The 24,946-nt window shown below is 38.9% G+C and overlaps 1 protein-coding gene across 2 annotated transcripts in view; it reads left to right on the top strand.

Annotated features, from left to right (window-relative positions):
* PRICKLE2 (prickle planar cell polarity protein 2) overlaps positions 1-24,704 on the top strand; it is a 395,258-nt gene extending 370,554 nt beyond the window's left edge. Inside the window, exon 9 of one of the 2 annotated variants that reach the window (XM_058168998.1) lies at positions 21,707-24,704. In XM_058168998.1, coding sequence (XP_058024981.1) covers positions 21,707-22,575 — 869 coding nt within the window. In that variant the 3' untranslated portion in view covers positions 22,576-24,704. The remainder of the gene's footprint in view (positions 1-21,706) is intronic. The other variant, XM_058168999.1, reaches the window with a different exon arrangement.
* The last annotated feature ends 242 nt before the right edge of the window (positions 24,705-24,946 follow it).

Raw genomic sequence — 24,946 nt, 5'->3', positions numbered from 1 at the left:
TCAGGAAGACATGACAACTTCTTGAAGCCTTGTTTGTAGACTTCTGGAATACCTTGAACGAACCGTTAGGAGGTGCTGAGTTAGGTTAATATTTATTCTAATTTAATAGAGTTCTTATGCACTTATTTTTAATAAGTGCAATGGTATTAATAAAACAAATGAAAAAACAACAATTGAAGGACTGTCCATCTCTATTTATTTTGTCCATCGTGTGCACTGAAGGTTGACTCAGCCTTCCATCCTTCCGAGATGGGTAAAATGGGGACCCAGATTGTTGGAGGAAATATGCTGACTCTGTAAACCGCATAGAGACAGCTGTAAAGCTGTACACCGCCCTGAGTCCTTCGGGAGAAGGGCGGTATAAAAATCTAATAAAATAAAATAAATAAAAATAAAGCGATATATAAGTCTAAGTGCTATTGCTATTGCTATTGGCATTGGGTACACATATAGGCAGAATTGATGCAATTCAGATCTTCTCAACTGTCCGTTGTTATATCATGGGATCAAGGACTTGTGTAGTCCCTGCCTTTAGAAACCACCCTCTCTCCACAATACATATGTCTCTCACCTCATAAATGTTACGTAAGTATCTAGAGACCTGGTTCTATTCCAATGCTTAGATTGTTTATGGCAGGGGTGTCAAACTTGCATGAATACTTTTTGAATGATACTGGGGGTTTTTTGAAGTGGGGAGTCTGGACAGTCATTCATTTTAAACTGTATGTTTTAAATACCGCAAGCTGCCCAGAGTCTTTCTGGAGATGGGTGGCCTTTAAAAAAATAAGTAGGTTGGGGAGGTTTTCGCATATATTGAAATAGCTAAAAAGAAAAAGGAAAGGGTCGAAATTACTTAGAATTATAAAGAATGAGAAATAATTCTCATATTTTTTTTTCCTTGTGGTCAATCTTTGTGTTTCAACTACCATCTGCTTCCAGAAATTTCCATACAATCCATGCATCTGGTAAATTCTGATAAAATTGGTGAAATTTTCAAATAGATTTTGAAAAGCTCTCATTTTATCGTGGCATGTCTGTTCCATCTTCCCTCCGGGGATATTTAAGGTGGCATTCTCATTATAATGTATTTGCAGAATCAGGATCTTGTGAAGAAGTTAAACTGTTGTGGAAGAGCAGCCACAGCTGAGTAATGCTTGAGCCTAGAAATCCACGTTCTGCTTAACAATGTGCAAATGTGTCTGCTCTCAGGGAAACCTGAGGGCAATTATGGTAAGCAAAGTCAGACAATGAAAACACCATCCATTATTTAAAACGTCTTACAGAAAGTCATTTTTCATTCTACGTGATTCTAAATTATTAGTGAACTGAAGGCAAATTGTTGCAAAATATGGTATAGGCCCATATTACTGTGCCAAAATACTTTGCATTTTCATTGGCAAGATACTTTAAAATATACCTTTACCTCAGAGGTTGTGCCCGTGTGTGTCTGCTGATCATAAAACACATACTGTTGTAGTTTGTTGCCCTGAAAAGGTACTACTGTACAGAAATAACAGTAGCAGAAGTAACAGTTACCGAGTTGGAAGGGACCTTGGAGATCTTCTAGTCTGATCCCCTGTTAAGGCCATAACATTTCAGACAAATGGTTGTTCAATCTCTTCTTAAAAACCTCCAGTATTGGAACATCCACAACTTCTGGAGACAAATCGTTCCACTGATTAATTATTCTATTTGTAAGGAAATATTTCCTTAATTCTAAATGGCTTCTCTTCTTGATTAGTTTCCATCCACTGCTGCTGCTTCTGCCTTTGGAGAATAGGTGGACCCCCTCTTCTTTGTGGCAGCCCCTGAGATATCGGAACACTGCTATCAAGTCACCCTAGTCATGGGTGAAATGTAAATGTGTTACTACCAGTTCTGTGGGCGTGTCTTGGTGGGGGGGTATAATGTGACTGGGTGGGCGTGACCAACTTTTTTTATTCTTTTAAAAGCATCTTCAGGCCAAAGAGGTTGTAGAAAAAATGCTTTTAAAAGCCTCTGACGATCCCAGCTGAGCTGCGTGATCATCAGAAGCTATTTTTAAAAAACTTTTAAAAGCAATTTTCGGCCGAAGATCCGCGCGACCCAGCTGGTCATGGGGTGGGGGGCAGGGATTTTTGCTACCGGTTCTCCGAACCACCCACCGTCATCGCTTCCGGATCGGGTGATCCGAACCGGGAGAATTTCACCCCTGCCCTAGTCCTTCTTTTCATTAAACTAGACATATCCCATTCCTGCAACTGTTCTTTATAGGTTTTAGCCTCCAGTCCCCTAATCATCTTTGTTGCTCTTCTCTGCACTCTTTCTAGTCTCAACATGTTTTTTACATTGTGACGACCAAAACAGGATGCACTATTCCAAGTGTGGTCTTACCAAGGCTTTATAAAGTAGTAGTAACACTTCATGTAATCTTGATTCTATCCCTCTGTTAATGCAGCCTAAGACTGCATTAGTTTTTTTTTTGGCAGCTGCAGCCCACTGCTGGCTCATATTTAAGAGATTTAAGATACCTCTTGAAGTTACTGCTATTGAGCCAGGTACCACCTATACCCATGATGGCGAACCTATGGAATGCATGCCACAGGTGGCATGTGGAGCCATATCTAGGCACGCGAGCGTTGCCCTATCTTAGCTCCAGTATGCATGTATGCACCAACCAGCTGATTTTTGGGCTTCCGAACCCACTGGAAGTCAGGAAATGGGCTGTTTCTGGCCTCCGGAGGGCCTCCGATAGGATGGGGAAGGCCGTTTTCGCCCTCCCCAGGCTCCTAGAAAGCCTCTGGAGCCTGGGAAGGCAAAAAATGAGCCTCCGGTCCCACCGGAAGTTGGGAAATGTGCCATTTCCAGCCTTTAACCTTAATTCTTCCTTTTATAGTCAGCGTAGTAATAGATTCAGGATGATGGATTTTTAAGATGGTATCACATCTCTGTAACTATTTAAGACTGTTCATTTCTGTATGAAACATCTAATATTTTGACGCCTGTATTTATTGCCTCTATGACGCCCAGTCATTGTGTGGTCTTTCAGCTTAGAACTTCTTCATAGCAGGATTCTCTTTAAAGAGGACCAGATCAACATCATCTTGAGGATCTGCCAGAGTTTTATATTTTCCTTGGAGGTTCTTTTAAATTGGAATATAAGATCTGAACAAATCTGTATTTTCATCTCTTTTGCCACTGATTGTTCCTGTTTAGAGCCAAGAGGGAATTTTTGCATGTATCTTTTTTCATTTAAAAAAAACTTACTTTTTCCTTTTTGGGGACTGAAGAAGAAAGGGGAAGGATAAAGAAAAGAGTTATTTCATAATTAAAGTTCTTGGATGCCTTTATTTTGATTTCTGGCTGTGCCAATAAAATGGGACCATCTTTGTTTTGGGATTCTTCACTCAAAAATTGTCATTCCTGGATTGCATCCTGTGGATTCCAATTCGTGTGGAATCATTACAAAAGGAGCTCTGCCAGACCCAATACAATAGGAAGAAGTTTGCATTCCCAAACCTCAAGAGCTATCCCCATCTATAGATTTCAGTTTACAGTTGGCAGCTCCAAATTTCAACCAGCAAATGTTCAGTCTTACATATAGGAAAAAAGAACCCAAAAACTAAGTACATACTAGATGGACATTACCTTACAGACGACCCCCATCCCGTTAAAGACCTTGGAGTTTTCATGTCAAATGATCTAAGTGCCAAAGCCCACTGCAACTACATAGCAAAAAAAGCTCTAAGAGTTGTAAACCTAATTTTGCGTAGCTTCTTTTCCAAAAACACCACACTACTAACCAGAGCATATAAAACATTTGCTAGACCAATTCTAGAATACAGCTCACCTGTTTGGAACCCTCACCACATCTCTGACATCAATACAATTGAACGTGTCCAGAAATATTTTACAAGAAGAGTTCTCCATTCCTCTGAAAACAACAAAATACCTTATCCCACCAGACTTGAAATCCTAGGCTTAGAAAACTTGGAACTCCGTCGCCTTCGACAAGACCTAAGTTTAACTCACAGAATCATCTATTGTAATGTCCTTCCTGTCAAAGACTACTTCAGCTTTAATTGCAATAATACAAGGGCAACCAATAGATTTAAACTTAATGTTAACCGCTTTAATCTAGATTGCAGAAAATATGACTTCTGTAACAGAATCATCAGTGCTTGGAATACTTTACCTGACTCTGTGGTCTCTTCCCATAATCCTAAAAGCTTTAACCAAAAACTTTCTACTATTGACCTCACCCCATTCCTAAGAGGACCATAAGGGGCGTGCATAAGCGCACAAACGTGCCTACCGTTCCTGTCCTATTGTTTTTCTTTTCTTCTTCCTATATATATATATATATGCTTATACCTCCTAACATTTACTCATATATATGTTTATATACTATATAATCTTTTTGTATGATGTTGTGACAAAATAAATAAATAAATAAAAATATATATAGAGAGATGTCTCATATCGCTATACAGCTCCATTTTAATTCTTACAGCCAAATTGTTTTTTATTGGTTTTAATGGATTGGATAATGAGTTCCCAACTCTAAAATGTTTTTGGTTTTTTTTAGATTAGAAGAGAGTTTGTAATCTGTAGACTCCAAGTCTTGTAATAATGGCTTTTGCAAGGCTGCCAATAGCAGGAATGAACGCTGACTCTGTAATCCCTAAAATAATATTCTTTGGGAACCAATATATATACCATTTGCCCACTTGTAAAATTTAAAACAAATTGGACATTTATAATAGAACACCATGGACTTTATTTGGAAGACATTCTGAAGTAAAACTAGGGCCTATCTTCTCAAAATGCATGTTGTCCTCAGAATGTTTCATTTTTTTGGATAAGGACTCACCCTTCCATGAATTCAGTAATTCCTTCCATTCATGAAAGGACTCTTATGTTCTGCATGGAGTATCTCTTTTATTTATTCCCTTCTTTCATTTCATTTTTTAAGTCTTTCGTTACCTGATTTATTTTTTCCCCTGGATGATTGATGGATTATCTGAAAACAGAAGCTGCTTATCTGTGGAAAACATTTCCTTCCACTTTGAATTCTGACCCAAATTGCACATTTGGATACATTCATTGGACTGAAATTCTGAGTCCAGTCTAATGAGGAATAGGTGTTATGAAGAACAAAGGCACTCTGCCTTTGTTGTGTCGTGAAGAACAAAGGCAGTTTTCAACAAAACAAGGTTGTGATGTCCAAGCTCAAGTGTTTTCATAGTTCATGGCTTTTTTCATTCCACTGAAATTGTGAGGAGACAGTGGGCAGATTCACACTGAGATTTTCTGATCACTAGAATTTGATCTGAATAAAATGTTCCTGACAGAACTACGTGCCAAAACTCAGCATCTAGAAAATCATATTTGCAAAACAGAGAACTGCATTCTCCCCTCCCTTTTGTCTTGGTTCACAAAAGCCCATACATGGAACTTTAGGCAGAGTTACTAATGGGATGCATGTCTTGGGTTTAGTACAGATGATGAAGAATTTGCAAATGAGTTTATTCAGAAAGTTTTTGGAAAAAGACAAAAGACGAAGAAGGACAAGTGCCAAAGTAAACATTCTGTGTTTGATTTTGAAAGTGCGGGGTTGGAGGGGGGGGAAAGATTCTGTTCTAAGCTGAAATACTTTCTGAGCTCTGTCATCCTCATAGCCCATGAGCTTCACACCACTGCCAAAAACAAATCCAGCCCTCCAAGTAATCAGAGAATCCCCATGTGTCTGCTTTCGGGGATGGGGTGAATTATAGGATATTAGTTTGTGAGGAGAAAGAAGCACACTCACCAGTTTAGTGATGGCCTCTTAGATTCCTTCTACAGAAGATCTCATCCTTCAGTACTTCTAACCCATCCGCCCCATCCCCATCTGTTGTCTAATGTGCTCTGAAGGACATTTTCACAAAACGATTTCTCAGCAGAACTACAAGGGAGATGAAAGAAGGGAAGAGTTGACGAAGGAGCAGACAGACTGACTACTTTGCTTCCTGGGGAGGTGTGGTTTATGCTTAAGGCTGGAATTAGATGTAAATAACAGCATATGGCTGTTAGCCAAGATGGCAACCTCTGGTCCTTTCCTTCATAATGTGAAGGAGTAGTAATGAATGGTTCAGTGTGTTAAGCAGTTCCCCCATTATCTGGGGGCACAGAGAAGGAATCAGAACGTAAGGGTGTTGTTGTTTTTTAATGCGGTCAATCCACCCAGATAATATTCTCTTCTGATTAATAGCTTGAGATGTTTTCTTTTGGCTCACAACCTAATCCTCGTATTTATTTATCTACATAGCTGCTTGACATCCAACTCAGGGTGTTGCGCGTAATTAAATAACAACCAGCAAGGAATAAAATATAATAAAATCTATTGCATGAAAGATAATTCAAACAGCCACAAACGATCGAAGTGGGTGCACAACACCTCCTGACCTTCTCTCCAGAGCTGTTTGGAAAACAGATAAGTCCAGGCTCATCTGGATTTTAGGGGAAATGCTATTCCATAGGGCAGGCACAATAACAGAGGAGGTCTCACCAGGTAATACTGCTTGAGTGACAGGACCTGGGGCATGCCAACTCTGTCAGATCTTATTGGATAGACAGAGGCAATTAGAGGTTTATAATTTGTGATGTTGTTAATGTTTTGTTTATATTGGTGGAGCTTATTCATTATTTCTGTGGTAACTATAGATTTTTTGGTAGGGATTCGGAACATGATTTTAACCATTACCTGCCCAGAGCTAAAGAAATAGATGAAGTCTAATATTATATCCGTAACCTAAAACCAACTCAACTACAAGCTTTCCTCTCATAAGACAGATGGATCAATGATAGATGGATGGATGGATGAGAGAGAGAGAGAGAGGGAGAGAAGGAAATATATGAAGTCTAATACTATATCCGTAACCTAAAACCAACTCAACTACTACAAGCTTTCCTTTCATGATAGATAGATAGATAGATAGATAGATAGATAGATAGATAGATAGATAGATAGATAGATAGATAGATAGATAGATAGATAGACAGACAGACAGACAGACAGACAGACAGGGAGGGAGGGAGGGAGGGAGGGAGGGAGGGAGGGAGGGAGGGACGGGAATCCTGAGAGAGGCTCGATACACTTTAGCACATATACCTCCTTTCTAAGAACCTACAAAGAAATGTATCATATTTCAGAGAGATTCTTAATGCACCTTGAAACTTGAAGCAAAGTTATAGAAGTTGTTTTTTACTATGAAGTTATTGAAATTACTGAGAAGACCCTCTTCCATATATTCTACTAATTCTTTCTAAAATCTATCTATGGTGGTGAGTTTTCCTCAGTTATTAAGGACCTAGAAAATGCTTTTATGTTCAAACTGACTATTCTATATGATCATCTTACTTCCTGGGTGGAAACTAAGAGGTGAAGGGGCTACTTGCCCCTTCTTTTCAAATCCTATCTTTAGTAGATAAAAAAAAAACTGAAAAATTAAATTTAGCAAAAGTTCCAATGAATGGGAAATTCCTTCTGTATCAGGTGGAACTTGGGAGTTATCAAACCAAGCATCTTCGGTTCATATTCCAGGCCAATTGTCTTAGATATATGAGTTGTTACAACTTCCCAGAAGATAAAAAAAAGTCAAATCATGGGGCTTCCCAAGTAAAGCAGATTTTGAACATTTAAAAACTAGTCAGATAAAATCACTAGTTCTATGGAACTGATTCTTTCTCTTGCTCCAAAATGAGAAGGGAGTTCAGGTAATAAAAATCTTATTAGTGCTTTATCAATGGCTTTTAGCCTAGCTTATGTATTAAATAATGTACTAAATGATGAACAAACTCAGTAGAGTTCTTGGTTCTGCTTTTATTGTTTGAGACATTTAAAATTGCAACTGATAAAACACCAACAGATTGGGGGAAAACAGAATCATAATCCTGTTAGCTCTAATAAATCAGAAAGCACCCATCCAATTCATAAAACCAGGGAAAGTAAAGTCTGGTTTTCCATATAATTAGAATGAACATATCAGTGATTCCCCTTTCCCTCAAGTTAAGCCTAAACTGGATAACTCAGAAAGCACATGCTGGGTATTGTTTTACTGCTTCATGGATTGGCAATGTCTTAGCAGGAATTTCTCAGCATAAAGATCAGGAATGGATTTCCCTTAAAACTATTTGCCCACCAAAGAGCAACTAAGATGATTAAAGGCCTGGAGACTAAAACATATGAAGAACGGTTGCAGGAATTGCGTATGGCTAGTGTAAAAAAAAAGAAGAATTAGGGGGCGACATGATAGCAGTATTCCAGTATTTGAGGGGCTGCCACAAAGAAGAGAGGGTCAACTTATTTTCCAAAGCACCAGAAGGCAAGATAAGAAACAAAGGATGGAAACTAATCAAGGAGAGAAGCAACCGGGAACTAAGGAGAATTTTTCAGTGAGAACAATTAACCAGTAGAGTAACCAAAGAAGTTATAGGTGCTCCATTACTGGATGGCAAAACTTTTAGAGACCGAGTGCCCAAACTGCAACCCAAAACCCACTTATTTATCGCAAAGTGCCAATATGGCAATTTCATCTGAATAATGAGGTTTTACTACCTTAAATAACGATAAACAAGGCAGAGTTCAGTTAAATGTTCTAAGAAAAACGTGATAAATGCACTTTTCTGCCCCTTCATTTTTTTCCTGCTTTTGCAATATTACATCATTTTTCTTTCCCTACCTCTCTTTTCTTCTCTCTCTCTCTCTTTCCCTACCTCTCTTCCCCTCTCTCCCCCCTGTGGGAGAGATGCAATGGAGCTGGGCTGGGGCGTGCCCATAGAGAGCACTCTGAGTACCATCTCTGGCACACATGCCATAGGTTCGCCACCACTGGTATAGGACGTCCAGCTTGAGCAAGGGGTTGGACTAGAAGACCTCCAAGGTCCCTTCCAGCTCTATTCTGATTGACCATCCTTTTTCCTCTCTGTGGAATGGAACACAGACAAGGGGTCTGTCTGGCTGGGTTCAGGATGAAGATCCTCCAATCTGAATGAACTGATGGGGGAGCATTAGAACAACTTTTTTCAGTTGTGCAGCAAAGAGAGAGATTGTTTGATACTGTGGCTAGAGATTTTTCAACAAGCAGAGCTATATGGGAAATGTTTCTTGAATGTTTTTCCTCCCTCCTCCCATCCCAGGTTAGCCTGATATTGTGTTAGGTTTACCGTGTTTCCCCCCAAATAAGACCCTGTCTTATATTTTTGTGAACCCCGAAATAAAGTCTTGGCCTTATTTTCGGGGAGGTCTTATTATTTTGGGGCACGTGGAGTAAGATGGGGCTCCTCTTGCCATCTTATCTAATTCCCAGCTCTGCTTTTAAATATTTTCGGGGGGAGGCTTATTTTAGTGCATACGCTCAAAAGCCCGATTGGGCTTATTATCAGGGGATATCTTATTTTCAGGGGAACAGAGTATTTTAGAATTTAGTCATTTGTAAATTTAGGGAGGCTTAATTTTTTTTTAATTGTTAGCTTTCCAAAGCCTTCATGTATGGAAAGGAAGAAGACAGTTTGAAGTCAACATGGAGTTAAAGCCTTCTGGCTTTATTTTTCAGGTTGTAGTAGAAAAAAAAAATAAACACCCCTGTTTCAAGTTCCTCTCGAGAGGAACACTTTTATTCAAATGTTTCATGCTGCATATATGTAAATATAGTGAGTTAAGTATCAAATCAACTGATAGAGCTTAGATTGATCCTTTTTATGACCTAAAATATCTTTATATAATGATTTTAATGTAGCAGGAGGTTTTTATAACCAGTAATTTCTGGAGTTCACAGAAATTTACAGGTAATAACTTTTTCCATTTTCCGGGACTCAGTTACAGAAAACGTGAGGAAGGGAAGCCTCCCAATAATTGAGGCGGTGCACTATCTGTCAGCTTAAGGTTCACAACAAGCTGTGTGTGACATATTGAGGGCCACACTCCAAAAGGAGACTGAGACAGGAGCTGAGGGTCGGAAGTTTTTTGACATATATCGAAACTGATTCTTTAAGGTATATAGAATGATTAAAGTACCAAGGTTCCTTTTGATGCGCCCAGAAATTTAAACAAAAAGTAAAAAAAAAAAACAGTCTCATTTTTAGTGTTCTGGGCCCCTCAAAAGAATGCAAGCCGACCATTTTTTTTTTTGGCATTTATATCCTGTAAATAATTTATATTTACAGCTCTCAGTCTGCACTTTTTGTCCCTAACGTAATATTATTTCCATGAGTAGACGTTCTGATTATTTTTTAAAAATGCATTTTGCAATGCATTCAACTTTAGTCAGGAAGTTTGAATTTTACTTATTATCGTGGCAACGTCAAACAGTGCTCCATATAGTTACATATTTTCTCAGTGATACAGATCCATCTTTGTGGTATTAAATGCCTAGGGTTGCCAGCATTAAAAGCCAACTTGCCCCAAACTAATCATCCTTCTTCAACCACAAACCAATCTTCATTCTAGAAACACTGAGTTTATGCATTCCCATTGTATATATTGCAATCTCAGGATACACGGGGATCATCAGGTAGGGAAAGACTATATATATACACACACATTATAAACTGAAGATGGAAAACAAACTGTTGAATAAGAACAAAGCCATAGCTTTTTCATGACTGAGCAGAATTTTGCTTCTCTGTTCATATGACAGAGCATTTGAATTGAATGGATAATATCTGTGATTATTGACTGTGGGCATTATATTTTCAGACTTATTTTCATAACAATGGTATTCTATTTTGGTTTATATCTCACCCTTCTGAATATTGGGTTCTCATAGATTGATATCATTGGTAATAATAAGAGTTGATAAATGTTTTCATTCACTGTGTGTTTGAGCACTACTGCCCTCTGCTGGGCAGGGATAAAACTATTCCTTATACCCGAAGTCTTCAAATTTGGCAGCTTTAAGACTTGTGGACTTCAACTCCCATTCAGCCAACTATGCTGGCTGGAGAATTCTGGGAGTTGAAGTCCACAAGTCTTAAAGCTGCCAAGTCTGGGGACCCCTGCCTTATACCCTTCTTCAAATTATAGGATATTTTGTTTGTTTGTTACCTTTAAAAAGGATAGCTCCCCATTCTCCATCATCTCATGGTGAAAATCAAACTTAGGTTTTATAGTTGTGCTTCTGTCTAGGTCAGAGATCCATTTAAGAAGGTTGCAGTGAATCTTGATGGCATGACATAGGTGAATTTAGATGAAAGTATTAATATTTCTCCTCTTACAGTTTTTATTAGCAACTGCCTTTAGGAAAGGAGTAAGTACTAATATGATCAAGGATTCTTTTCATAGAAAGCACCCTTTTAAATTGTGCTATTTAATTGAGAATGCAAAGTATCCAAGAAAAAGTCTACCACTACTAGTATATCCATTCTAGCCTGCAAATTTGCTAATATATTCAACAAACATACTGTGGCCCTTATTCTCCTATTCAGTGTATATTTTAGATTGAGTTTCTTACAAAAAATGTGTTTGTCATGGCTTAGGATTGGCAACTATATACTACTCATGTGCCACACACAACTTATGAGTTGAGTAAGGTCATTGGCAGAATCACTTATTAGATGCCCTGTTAATTGGTCATGACTTTATAGACAATCAACAGAAACATAGATGGATTCAGTTACTGTCGGCCTTGCAAGGTAGCACAAATAAGAAGCACATCCAGAAGCACTAGCTCTAACTTTATTGTAAGGTTACATTAACAGAGTCTGGTAAGTCTGAAAGTATATTTCTCCACCCTCACCTTTATAGTCCAAGAAACTAGGGAAGGTCCCTTATGAGATGTTTATTCCTTCTGCAGACTTAGTGTCCACTTGTCTGACAGTTGCCTAGTCTGCAGCTCTTCCACCTGTCTCCCAAGGTCATCCCACATACCATTACAGTCAGCAGTGGGTTTCCAATATTCTTACCCCTGGTTCACCCCGCGGGCCTTCTGCACCCGGCCTTCCACATATGCGCTTTGCTCACACTTGTGCCTCCGCGCATGCACCCAGCCTCGAAAACGTGGCTAAATAGGAGGGCATTACTCCAGGTCTGGTGGGCGGGGGTGACCCACATCGCTGCAACCGGTTCACTTGACGAACCAGCTGAATACCACCTCTGCAGTTACAGTAACAATGGGTACACCGGTGCAAGATCTGAAGGATCAGATTTGATCAGGGTGTCAAACTCGTGGTGTCACGTCGTGGCGTGACGTCTCATGACTTTCTCCCCCTTCACTAAACTGGGGGTAGGTGTGGCCAGCGCATAACGCATCCAGGCCACGAGTTTGACACCCCTGAGTTAGATCATCATGGAGAAAATGTAAGTGGTCACTAAGAGTCAACACCAACCTGACGTCAGTCAATGAGTCAATCACTCAATCAATTAGTCAATCAATCTGGCAAATAGTAAATTAGTCAATCAATCTGGCAAAACTACATGGCAGTCTTCTTTTGTTGCCATGCCCAGATTTTCAAAAGCTTTGTTGTAATGTAGGAGATCTATTTGGCTGCTGCCTTGTTCATATTAGCACCAATTTTGCTTTAGTGTTTGTTTGGATCAGCCTTCTCTGTTGGGTCTAGTTATTTTCTTGTCTAATTCCTCACCGTTACGCAGTTGATATTATTTATTACCTAGCATTTCTTTTTAGCTTTGGGTTTTTTTTACGTGAACAGTTCAAAAAGGCACCATGCACATAAGTCAGTCAAATATATAAAGCAAGATAATGTTCATTGCCAAGAAGAATAGGTATGTGTGTGACTTAATCAGGGCCAAGGATCAATTTTTGTTCATTTCTTTATTATATGTTTTGAAAGAACATAAGAGCACAGGAGGAAGAAATAAGAAAATCAGAGGCACATAGAAAAAGGTGGGACAAGCAACAAATCTGAAAGATAATAAAGCTAAGATATTCCAATATGTCATTTGATGCTTATGGCATTATGAGATATTTCATATCCATTTTCTGTCAAAATCCATTAATATTCAAGGATAGATATTGCTGGAACAGAAAAATCGCAGTATATCAGGTGGTGATTATCTGTCTCCTTAGAGAGGAGATGAACTTATCTATCAAGATGGACCCAGAATGTTCCCTAGAGAATTTGCTTCATCCAGAAACTAAGAAAAGAAACACAGACTAATTCTAGCCATATAGGGACATTAGAAGGTGAGTTAGGGAAACATGTTATGGCTTTTAGAAATTCCGATTGATGAATCTGATTTATAGGACATTTGAGGTGTTCTTGGTAAATACACAACCCAGCACCCTACAGCATCAAGCTCAGAGCTTTAGCTTTAAATAATTTAATTGCTGCTGGGACATAGTTATTACCAAGTTGTCTTACACATCAGTGATCAGAAGGGATGATCTTTAAGCTCTTATTTAAGCTCACTGGATTGGCTGGTCCAGCAGGTGGAAGATTGAATGTAAACACTTAAGTACTTACAGGTTTTAGCCCACTCGATAAATCTCCCATTGATATTCCAACTAATTAGAGATTTAAAGTGCTTTCGTGAGAGCACTAAACCTTCATTTTAGAGTAAATGGTATTCCTTAGAGCAATATAGTATTAATGCTTTAAGGCATCAGTGCATACCCACGTGAGTTATAGATGGAATGGCTATATCATTGGTATATATAGGAGAATAGAGACAAGGTGAAAGGCAAAAGATGGAATTCTGGCTTAGTAAAAGCCTCAACAATATCACTGATGTACAAATTGTTGGAAGAAATATCCATCTGGGTTCAGTTCCAAGTGGGGACAAAGACACTGGAAACATGGAGGCTGCTTGGAAAGATGGTTTAATGGTGGTCAGGATCACATGGCTTGAGTTCCTGAACAGAAAAGGGATGAGATCCTATGTGCTCCCTGGCTTTATCCTTTTTCTGAGCTTTGAACTTTCTGGGGCACAAGAAGAGTACCCTGATTGGCTGTCAGACTCCCAGGTGGTGGGGGTCTTAGCTAGCCTTGCTGGCTGATGTAATCTTCCCAGGTGCCATGTGGTGAGTTTCAGTTGCTAGATGGGTTCTATTATGATGCAGATGATGGCCCATTCACAAAGGTGGGGGGTGGCAGGAAGTTGCAGGGAGCTGCTTTGTCTTTAAAACATGTTTCTCCATTTCTCATCCAGGGAAATATATTCTGCCTTTTTAAATATTTTCTAAAATATTTCATTCTTCTAGGAGGGGGGTGGGTGCTAAATTCCTACAAAATGAAATAGCTTTTTGCTGTGGAATTAAGAAGAAAAACTAAACATGGACAGAAATACCGAATTCAGCCTTGAGTTAGCCATTATTGTTCCTTACATTCCTTGCTTCATCTGACATGAGATCATGAACTATATTAACGTTCATGGGCTCGTCATTGTCAGCCATTCAGTCATTTAATAAATTAATTAATTTAATTAATATGCGTGCTATTTGCAACAATTTCCAAATTGAATATATGTGTCCTCAGTATGGGCTTGGTGGCTATGCTTGAGAAAAAGTTTTGTTGCAATCAGGTGAAATTTGATTTTTTTTTTAAAAAAAATGTGTTTACTTTTTATTAGCACGAAGTATATGTATTTTTGTTTTCAAAACAACGAGAGCTACAAATTGTAAATATTGAAAGAGAAAATCTGTCAGCATTGATGGAACTGCTGAGATTAGAAAGAAAATACTTGCAGTGCTGTATACAGCCTGCGAACCATAAGATGAAACCATGCCCATTGTTTCCAATGGGTTGTTCAAACAGGGATATTCTTGTGAAGTTATAAGATGAAATAGCTATCGGTTTTTGTTTTCCACTATTAATGATCGAACAGCATAGATAACAAATACAAGGTATATGTCATATTTTCATTACATGATATGTTGAAAATACCTTGAATTCTTCCCCACTCTCTTAAAATTACCTGACAGATTGAAAGAAATGACTATTACTACTGTCAGATATATCATTTTATTATTAGAGCTCTCTTTTTTTTCATATTACATTTGACTAAAAGTTATACATGATCCTACTTGAACTGAAACCAGCTACAGACAGTTTTACTTCCATTCTCAATTCCCACAGGAAAAATATTTTATGAGGTATTTTTTTTACCTCATTTATCTGATATTGAATAATTTGTTCTTTGGTTTATCTTGTTTCATCTGTTCTCCAGCACTGAAACTCAAAGATGTCCATTTGTCCTGTTTCTCTTGGTCCAGTTTTCAAAATGATTTTATAGCTGGGAAACTGGGGCTTTAATACCTTTGTCATCAATATCACATTTTTCCATTTTAATATTTTGACTGACTTGATTATTCCATTCTCTCTCTCATATTTCAGATATTTCTTTAGTTAATGGCTTGATCACTATTTCTGTGGATTTTTGAGCCTTGGAAAGTAATAACCTGTTATTACTTAAATTCTGACTATTTTCATTGAATTGATATTTCTTATTGAGGTGATTTTAGTATGTACTTTAATATTAAATATCAAATTGTTTGTGCTCAGAGTGGTGTTATACGCATACGTCTGGTTGACACAGTGTTTCTCCTGGCAATTTTAGTTCCAAATTTTATTTCTTTTAAGTATCCATTTCTACAATTTGATGTCGCTTAGTTCTAAAAAGGCTCTGAGTGGCAGAAAAATGATGCAAAATAACAAGTTTTAAAAGAAACAAAAAATAATTGTCTCCTAGCCAGTAATAATCCATGAAAAGGGCCTTTGTGCACTTTCCCAATTTTTAACAATTTTGTTGTGCTAGATTCTTGTCTAACTGTTGGTTCCTGACCATCTTTCAATAAGCAGATAATTTTTCTTAACACATAGTTGTTGCTTTCTATAATTCGCCATGGTCTACACAACAAATACAAAAATTAATAGAGCCAACTGGTCTAATGGTTAAGGCATCAGGCTAGAAAGTGGGATATTGTGAATTCTAGTCCCACCTTAGGCAAAAAAAAACAAAAAACCCTAGCTGGGTGATTTTGGACCCGTTACTCACCTCACAGGGTAGTTGTTATGGGGAAAAGAGGAGGAAGACGTGTGTTAGGTATGTTTGCTGCCTTCTGCATCCATCAGTTGTGTTTTTAGGTATTGTTGAAGTCTGGAAGGAAAAACTGGAGAATCCTCTTAGCATATGAAATAATGCAATTGAATGGTAGTTTTATGATTAGGATACTTTATTTGGCCAAGAGTGATTAGACAATTTGTCTTGGGTGCAGAAGCTCTCAATGTACATGCAAAGCAACAGAGTAATAATAATCACAATATGATACCAATGAGAGGGGGTAGTAGTAGAGAAGAAGGGAAGGATAAATACTACAACCATACAACATATACTTAGACATAGAACCATACTCAATGGAAAGCAGGCTGATTATAATTGTTTTTTCTGTAGTTCTAAGTGTCAGTTGGAGTCTGTATCTGTACTCTTTGGCTGCTGTACCAAACCAGACTATTATCAAAGTACAGATGACAGACTCAATAATTCCTCTGTAGAACTGGTTCAACGGCTCCTGGGGCTGTTTGAATTTCCTAAGCTGACACAGGAAGAACATTCTTTGTTGTCCTTTTGAATGATGGTTCTATTGTTATGTGTTCATTTCAAACCCCGGGAGATTTCTTTGCCACTTTTGGAGGGTACTGGAAAAGACCCCAGAGATGCCTTTTTGTTTTTTTAAGAAGGCAACTGGCCTTCCTTGTTTTTCTTTGAAGATGTTTCGCTTCTCATCTGAGAAGCTTCTTTAGCTCTGACTGGATGGTGGGGAATGGAAGGATAAGAGTCAAAGCTTTTTGAGATGAAGAAGCGTCTTGGATGAGAAGTGAAACATCTTCAAAGAAAAACAAGGAAGGCCAGTCGCCTCCCGAAAAAAAAAAAAAGGCACCTTTGGGACAACCATGACTTGGATGACTGAGACTCTCCATATACATTTACTGGAAAAGAAATGGATATTGCTAGACTTTAGCTCACTTCTTTGCTTTCCATACCTACAATGAGTTGGCTTAACAACCACAGGGTTCCCTTTATGAATACAGCATTTGCTTTATGACTGCTGCATAAAATGGGCCATGGATATATGGTGATCTGCTTAACAACTATCATGTTTTATAACCAAAATTGCAGACTCCATTATGGTTGTAAGTCGAGATCTACCTGTAAACGAAGGAGCTAAGCATATATATATCAGGGATGAAATGCTCCCAGTTCGCACTGGCTCACCCGATTAGGTAGCGATGGCAGCTACTGGTTCGGAGGACCAGTAGCAAAAATCCCTGCCCCCCACCCGCCTCTGCTGAGCCGCACTATCGGCAGAGTTTGTTTTTTTTTTACTTTTAAAAGTTTTTCTTCAGCCGAAACATGCCTTTAAAAGTAAAAAAAAACCCTCTGATGATCGCGGGGCTGAGCAGAGATCATCAAAACCCTTTAAAAGTTTTTTTTAAAAAACCCTCTTCAGCCGAAGGGAAAAAGAAAAAAGAAAAAAAACCTGAGGTTTTAAAAGCCTCCTCTGGCGATCCCAGAGGAGTTTCCTGATCCTCACAGGCTTTTAAACTCACTTTTTAACAGCCCCAACTTACAAGAGCCCCCACCCATGCCCAGCCAATTCCCCCTCCTCACTTACCTATAATTACTGCTCCTTTCGGGCTGGCAACGCCATGCTTACTTCAGCTACCGAAGGGGAAAAAAAGCTTGCTTTGACTTCCTGCTTTGCTGAATGAGGAACTCTGGGAGTTGAAGTCCACAAACTATGTTACTAAGGTAGGACACCCGTGTTCTAAAAAAATAAATAAAAATAATAAAATAAAATATTTGTGCAGCTTTTTGAGATTTGGTGTGTTTCTGTAGTGTTTCACTCTAACTACACAAACACACAAAATCTCACAAAGCTGTATGTGGCAGTGTGTGTGTGTTTGTGTGTATGTGTCAGTTGTGTTGTATGTGTGTAAAGTGTGAAAGTGTGAGGTTCCTGCTTGTTGCAGGGGCCATTTTGGGTGAAGTGCAGCTGCTTTTACATTGTGTGTGAGTCAGTTGTGTTGTATTGTGTGTGTGTAAAGTTTGAAAGTTGGTTTTTGGTACCTCTTATTGTTTTGTATACCTTATTTATTATTTTTATTATTTATTGTTATTGGCCACGCCCACCCAGTCATCTGACCACCAAGCCACGCCCACCAGTTAAGCCACGCCCACAGAACCAGTAGGGAAAATTTTTAGATTTCACCCCTGATATATATAAATGAATTGATGCCATCTAGATTATTGGCAGTAATCAATTCAATTCCTAAAGATAGGATCTGGGCAAAGCTGGCAATGCCTTCTGTTGATTAAAAACTATTTACTTTTGATGATGACATTTCATGAAAGCGTTTCAGAACAAGTGAGATTTCTCCCCCAAGATGTCTCCTTATGCTAGTCCTTACCCAGAAGGACATGAAGCAAACTTCACACTGCCTTCTTTTCTTTTTAGGATTGACATTAATATAAATTTATATTATACAGAATTGGCTAATAAATCTGTTTCAGATTACTTTTATAATTATTTTGGGTAGTAACACTTGCAAGTAGGTTTAAGGCAGCGTGTTCAAGCCTTGGTCTTGTACTCTGGGAAAAGTATCCCATTATTCTTTTTTTTTTTTAAACTGTACTCTTTGGTGGGAAAGCTTGCCGACCTTATCCACCAATGGAAAATAAATAACAACAGTTTAGGGCAAACTAAGGCCTTTAAATATCTGTGAATTATTTTTCAACCCTCTGCTGCCTGGAACAAATAAATAAAAGCTGTCGCAGATTAGGCCCATAGGACTGTCAATGCGATTTAGCATTTTGCTTTTAGCATAAAAGATAATTATGTGCTCACGGCTTTAAATATCTGTAAAAATTGAGGTGATTCCCCTTTTGTATTCTGGTTCCCAAATTTGCATTTATAAAAACACAAATTCTCACAAACAATCCAATCCAAATGTTTAAGCTCTATACATTCTGAGGAACCTCAAGTATAAAACTCATTAGGTTAGGAATCCTGACTACTTCGTTTAAGGCAGGGGTCTCCAACCTTGGCAACTTTTAAGACTTGTGGACTTCAACTCAAAGCTGGCTGAGGAATTCTGGGAGTTGAAGTCCACAAGTCTTAAAGTTGCCAAGGTTGGAGACTCCTGATTTAAGGAGCTTTTAGGTACACTTGGCACCTTAGATTTTGGTTTAAATGGATGCATTTCCCTTGATTCTTTTACAGTTTCAAGTCATGGGGGAGGGGGAGGGGGAGAGAGAGGAAAAAAGCTGTTTTCAATTAACATAACATAATAACAGAGTTGGAAGGGACCTTGGAGGTCTTCTAGTCCAACCCCCTGCCCAGGCAGGAAACCCTATACCATTTCAGACAAATGGCTATCCAACATTTTCTTAAAAATTTCCAGTGTTGGAGCATTCACAACTTCTGCAGGCAAGTTGTTCCACTTATTGATTGTTCTAACTGTCAGGAAATTTCTCCTTAGTTCTAAGTTGCTTCTTTCCTTGATTAGTTTCCACCTATTGCTTCTTGTCCTGCCTTCAGGTGCTTTGGAGAATAGCTTGACTCCCTCTTCTTTGTGGCAGCTCCTGAGATTTTGGAACAATGCTGCCATGTCTCCCCTAGTCCTTCTTTTCATTAAACTAGACATACCCAGTTCCTGCAACCGTTCTTCATATGTTTTAGCCTCCAGTCCCCTAATCATCCTTGTTGCTCTTCTCTGCACTCTTTCTAGAATCTCAATATCTTTTTTACATCATGGCGACCAAAACTGAATGCAGTATTCCAAGTGTGGCCTTACCAAGGCATTATAAAGTGGTATTAACACTTCTTGACTACTGCAGTCTTACAACCCGGTATTTGGTTTCATTGGGTTCGGGAGAGCCAATATAAAGTTAAAAAGAGAAGATACAGATTTTAAAAGTGATTGAAGCTTAGTCCCTATGGGAGTAATTTGGGGTTGAAGACCATTGCCTTTCGAATTCGGATTGGCGTTTCTTCCTCCTAAAGATAACTGTCTTGGCAGGTCTGATGAAGAGAAAGCTTGCCATCCATTGGCCAAATTTTCTGCAGAAATATCTAGAAAGCTGGCTAATTTTTGCACAGGGGCTGTTATTATTAGGAAGCTAATGTTATAATCTTGATTATTAATTGCATACATTTGTCTACTTGTGACATAAAAAAAAATGTAAAGGAGTCCCCAGCGACTTTTACTCCGCTGGTTGTTGCCGACTTTAGGGGCTGGTGCTCATCTCTGTTTTAAGGCCATTGACAGAGCGCTGTCTGAAGACATTTCTGTGGTCATGTGACCAGTTTGATGTCATGTAGTGCTGTTACCTTCCCACCGAAATGGTACTCATTTATCTACTCACATTTGCATGCTGTCAAACTGCTAGGTGGGTGAGCTCCCATTACTTACTGGGCTGCTAGCTTCCAGTCAACAAACTCAACATTTTAACTGCTTAGCCACTTGACTATACCTTCTTCTGACATGGTCAGAATTAATTGGTCTCAACATATCTTTGTGAAATTCAGGTATTTTTTAAAAAAATAAATGTTTTTTGTACTCTGCCTCTCTTTGTTTTTGACAGCTCATCTTTGACCATAACTCAAAATTAAATTTAGATTGCAGTAAGTTCATGTGAAAAAAAGAATTCATAGGATGAATGATACTGCTCATATATCATAGGATGGTGATAGTTTCAAGTTACTTTCCAACAAATGATTGGGATAGAATCGTTTGCTGGAAACAATACAATCTGGAATAAGCTTTGGAGAAAAATGATGCAATGTTCTACGATATATCTTTCTCCCATATTGCAATGAATTCAATCTGGACAAAAGTTATAAATATAGATATAATTATATTTTGTTAGTTGCCAAGAGGGATGGGCGAGAGTAAAACAATACAGAAAAAGTGAGCCATGTGGAGAACCAAAAATAGATAAAAATGGTGATAGTTTGGTCAGCATCTTTTTAGAAAAAGGTTTGTTATGAATATGGACTTTTAAGCATATATTTTTGCTGGAAAGGGATGAACATAAAACCCTGATTGATTTGATTGAATATTTTGAAGGTTTTGGGGAGAATTGGTGAAGGTTTAACGGTACTGATGGAAGAGAATAGCTCAGGGTCCTTGGTGGTCTCTGAGCTTAGTTGTTTTCTTGCAGACATTTCATTACCAAACTATGTAACATCATCAGTGTTAGAAGGAAGTGGGGTTTGCTCTGGGCCAGTCACTCTGTCTCAGCCCTAGGAAGGAGGCAATGTCAAACTATTTCTCAAAACTTTTGCCAATAAAACAGCAGAGACTTGTCCAGGCAAATTACCAGGAGCTAAAAAAAAAACTGACTTGAAGGCAATATAGATAGATATAGATATACAGAGAGAAAAAGTGAATTGGCAAGACTCTAGTATAAGAGAACAAAATGATAGAAGTTAGAATTTCAGTTGAAAGGTTGATTAAACTTGCACTCTAGAACATCTAAATTTAAATTGCTTTATTACCATCTTTATCATCACCTAGCACTTGGGTCTTAGTTAATAAATCAAAAGAATATGAAGTTATGCTGGATATCACAGATACCTAAACAATACAGAGAGTCACAGGAATTGCCACTGCGTTGTCATTTAAAATTTTAAACACATCAAAGCTCCAATAATAGTTTTAAAACTAATTGAGCATGTGAATAAGAATCACTACATCTTTTTCTCTCTCTCTCTCTTTTGAAAAGGTCTGTCTGCAGATGGTGGTGCCAAGCGACAAGAACATCTGTCCCGATTCTCCATGCCAGATCTAAGCAAAGATTCGGGAATGAACGTCTCAGAGAAGATGAGTAACATGGGAACTCTCAATTCTTCTGTACAGTTTAGAAGTGCCGAATCTGTCCGCAGCCTAATTTCTGTTCAGCAGTACCAAGATGTAGAGGCCAACCTACACAATCTTGCCAATCCCATTGGATACAGGGACACCTCATCTCACGGAAGGATGCACCAGAGCTTTGATTATGAAGGCGGGATGGCAGGTAACAAATTGCCTGGACAAGACAATATCAGACATCCCCCAATGAGCGAACGCACACCCAGACGAACTAACATCCGAGAGGATGATCGGCGTTATCGCCCCCACAGGCCCCGACGGTCCAGGCGTTCCCGCTCAGATAATGCTCTTCACCTCACTAGTGAACAAAACTATAAGTTGAAAGAGAGGCCCTCTCTGCGAGCCAGAGAGGACTACGACCAGTTTTTGCAGCAAAGAAGTTGCCGGGAGACCATGGAGCAGAACACCCGGAGAAACCTGTACGGCCAGTGTCCGAGGACCGTCTCAGACCTGGCTTTGCAAAATCATTTTGGCGAGCGATGGGGACCCTACTTTGCTGAATACGACTGGTGTTCCACGTGCTCCTCCTCCTCCGAATCTGACAATGAAGGCTACTTCCTTGGAGAACCGATTCCACAACCAAGCCGACTCCAGTACGTCACCAATGAAGATCTTCTTCACAAATATGGCTCGTACAGCATGCCTAAGTCTTCTACACTGGGTGGTCGAGGACAGTTACACAGCCGAAAAAGGCAAAAGAGTAAAAACTGCATCATAGCGTAGCCGCGTGACCCAAGCACAGTGTTAGAGAATGTAATTATTTCATCAACTTGCACTGCTGTAGGTTTTCAAGCGCTTTTTATTGTAACAAAACAATCCAGGCAAAACAGGGAGCTGTTAAGAGGAGGTCATAGACAAAAAGGTCTATAAATAGTCATAATTGTTGGCATGGTGAATATATTTTGCACATTTAATTTGGGGGAGTTAGGGAGGGAGGGATAAAATTTATTTTAGCATGTTATAGTTACAAATTTACCTCCTTCCCATAAGTAGCTGCCATCCATTTAATACCCCGTTCACCCATATGTTTTTAGTTGACATTGTTTTCTGTAATGAGCAGTTAGCTACCCGTTTAATCTCTTCTTCTTTTTCTTTCTCTTGGCTTTTTATTCCCACCACCTGTCTAAGGGGGCCATTTTCCCCCACCAGATTGCAAAGAAGCGGATGTTAATTCCCGCATTTGTTCAGTCAATGAGAGTTTGGAGAAAATACTTTCGTATTTGGTAATGTCAGAAGAATGTCTTCCTCGTAGGAGTCACTGGGATACCCAGGGACATCTATTATGGTTTTTGGACAGAGCTAAACAAAGGTTGATTTTGAACCCTTTGATCTTTTTTTGCCATCGCATTCCTTCAGGATCAGTTAAAAAAAAAAATTTCTCCCTGCTTAAAAGTATGTCATCTTTTTTTTTTTAATTCCTGAATTCTCAGGCTTGCAGGTTATTATTGGTCCGTATCACAAACATGAAGTAGGAAATGATGACGGTTGGCTGGTTTATTTGTTTTTAAATAGAAGCATACAGATACATTTACGCACACCATTAAGTGTAAAAGTTAAAGGACCCGGGTCTGAAAAGAAAGTTTACATCTCTTTAGAGAGGGGAAAGTCACTAAAATTTCAACTTTTTGGGGTGGGGGTGAGGGGAGGGTTACAACCAAAAGAATTGTAAATGGTTCTGTAGTGTCAGCATGAGCTTGTTTTGAGTATAGAATTGTTTACTGGTGCTCTGGTTTCCTGGCATATGTTAACTGCTGTTCATTACCAAGAGGTATCTTTTTTCTGAAAGTCATAATACAATGAATACATCCTAATCATATTACACTTAGGTTCTACCCTTGGGTGATGAACACTTCAAGCCCGTTATGAAGGCCGTTTGAAGGACCCACACTCGGGGTAGAACGGACTTCATTCTTTGGAAGTAGAAGAACACAACAATAGCTTCAACATTGGGTAGTTATATATATAGGGCTCACAATGTATTGTGTAGTACGGTGGATGTGAGGTTTCTCTCTCTCTCTCTCTCTCTCTCACTCTCTCTCTCTCTCTCTCTTTGTGCTTTAAATAATTGGGAGACTGACATCAAGACGTGTTCTTTATTGTTTCCAGACAAATGCAGTCAGAAAGAAGGAAATACGTTTCTGTTATTGTATATTTTTATTATAGGGTTGTAAAACGGGTTTCAGTAGATTCTGAGGTAAGTCAGATCTGGACAGCTGACAATACCTGTAACGTGGTTCTCCAGAGAATGTAGAGACTCTGTTAATACAAACGTCTATTGAACAGATGGCAAATGCAAACTTGAGTGCAAGTGGGATTTTCAAAAGCAGATGTGAGGGTCCAGGAGCTTCAGCTGGACTTCAGAAGCAGAGGCTTTGGGCCCAATCCACCCGCGCCACTGGCAGACAAGCCCTGATGCAGTATTACTCCAACCGCGAGGGACAGTCAAAATTGTGATTTGAAACGTGATGACTGGGAAGGGAATATCAGATGATGATGATGTATCCGTAACACAGCTAGCAATCTTTTGTTGTGTGAAAGGAGAATGTGATGATGATTTTTTTCCCCAAAAAAATAAAAAAGAAGGAAAAAGAAAAGAGATGTGGTGATGTGTAAAAGCAAAAAAAAGTCCAAGCTTCAATGAATCTCTACAATAATGGCCCCAATAGAAACTGAGTCCCTCTTTGTTAAAATAGATCAGGCGGTGTCACATGATGTATCGGGACTTTTTTTTCCCCTTCGCTAAACCGGGCAGGGGTGGGGCCAGCATGTGACACATCCGGGCCGCAAGTTTGACACCCCTGAAATAGATTTTATTTTATGGTGATCTCATCAGGGTTTATGTTATTATATTTATTTTTCTTTGATCTGTGATATATTTTTTTCCCAAAGTTTTATTTTAACATTCATATCCAATAACATATTTAATGTACCATCATATACAATTAATCGGACCTGCCCGGTCACCACCCCCTTCCTACTCTCTTCCCTTCTCTACCTTCTTCTACTTTCCACGACCATCCTCCCCTTCTCTTATCTACCTCCTCTCCTCCTTCCTCCCTACTCCTTTCTTCTCCCTCTCCTATCCCTCTTCCTT

This window comes from Ahaetulla prasina, chromosome 2 (assembly GCF_028640845.1).
Source record: "Ahaetulla prasina isolate Xishuangbanna chromosome 2, ASM2864084v1, whole genome shotgun sequence".
In the NCBI taxonomy this organism is placed as follows: domain Eukaryota; kingdom Metazoa; phylum Chordata; class Lepidosauria; order Squamata; family Colubridae; genus Ahaetulla; species Ahaetulla prasina.
The sequence above is the reverse complement of the archived record's forward strand: the minus strand, read 5'-3'. Positions and strand labels throughout refer to the sequence as shown.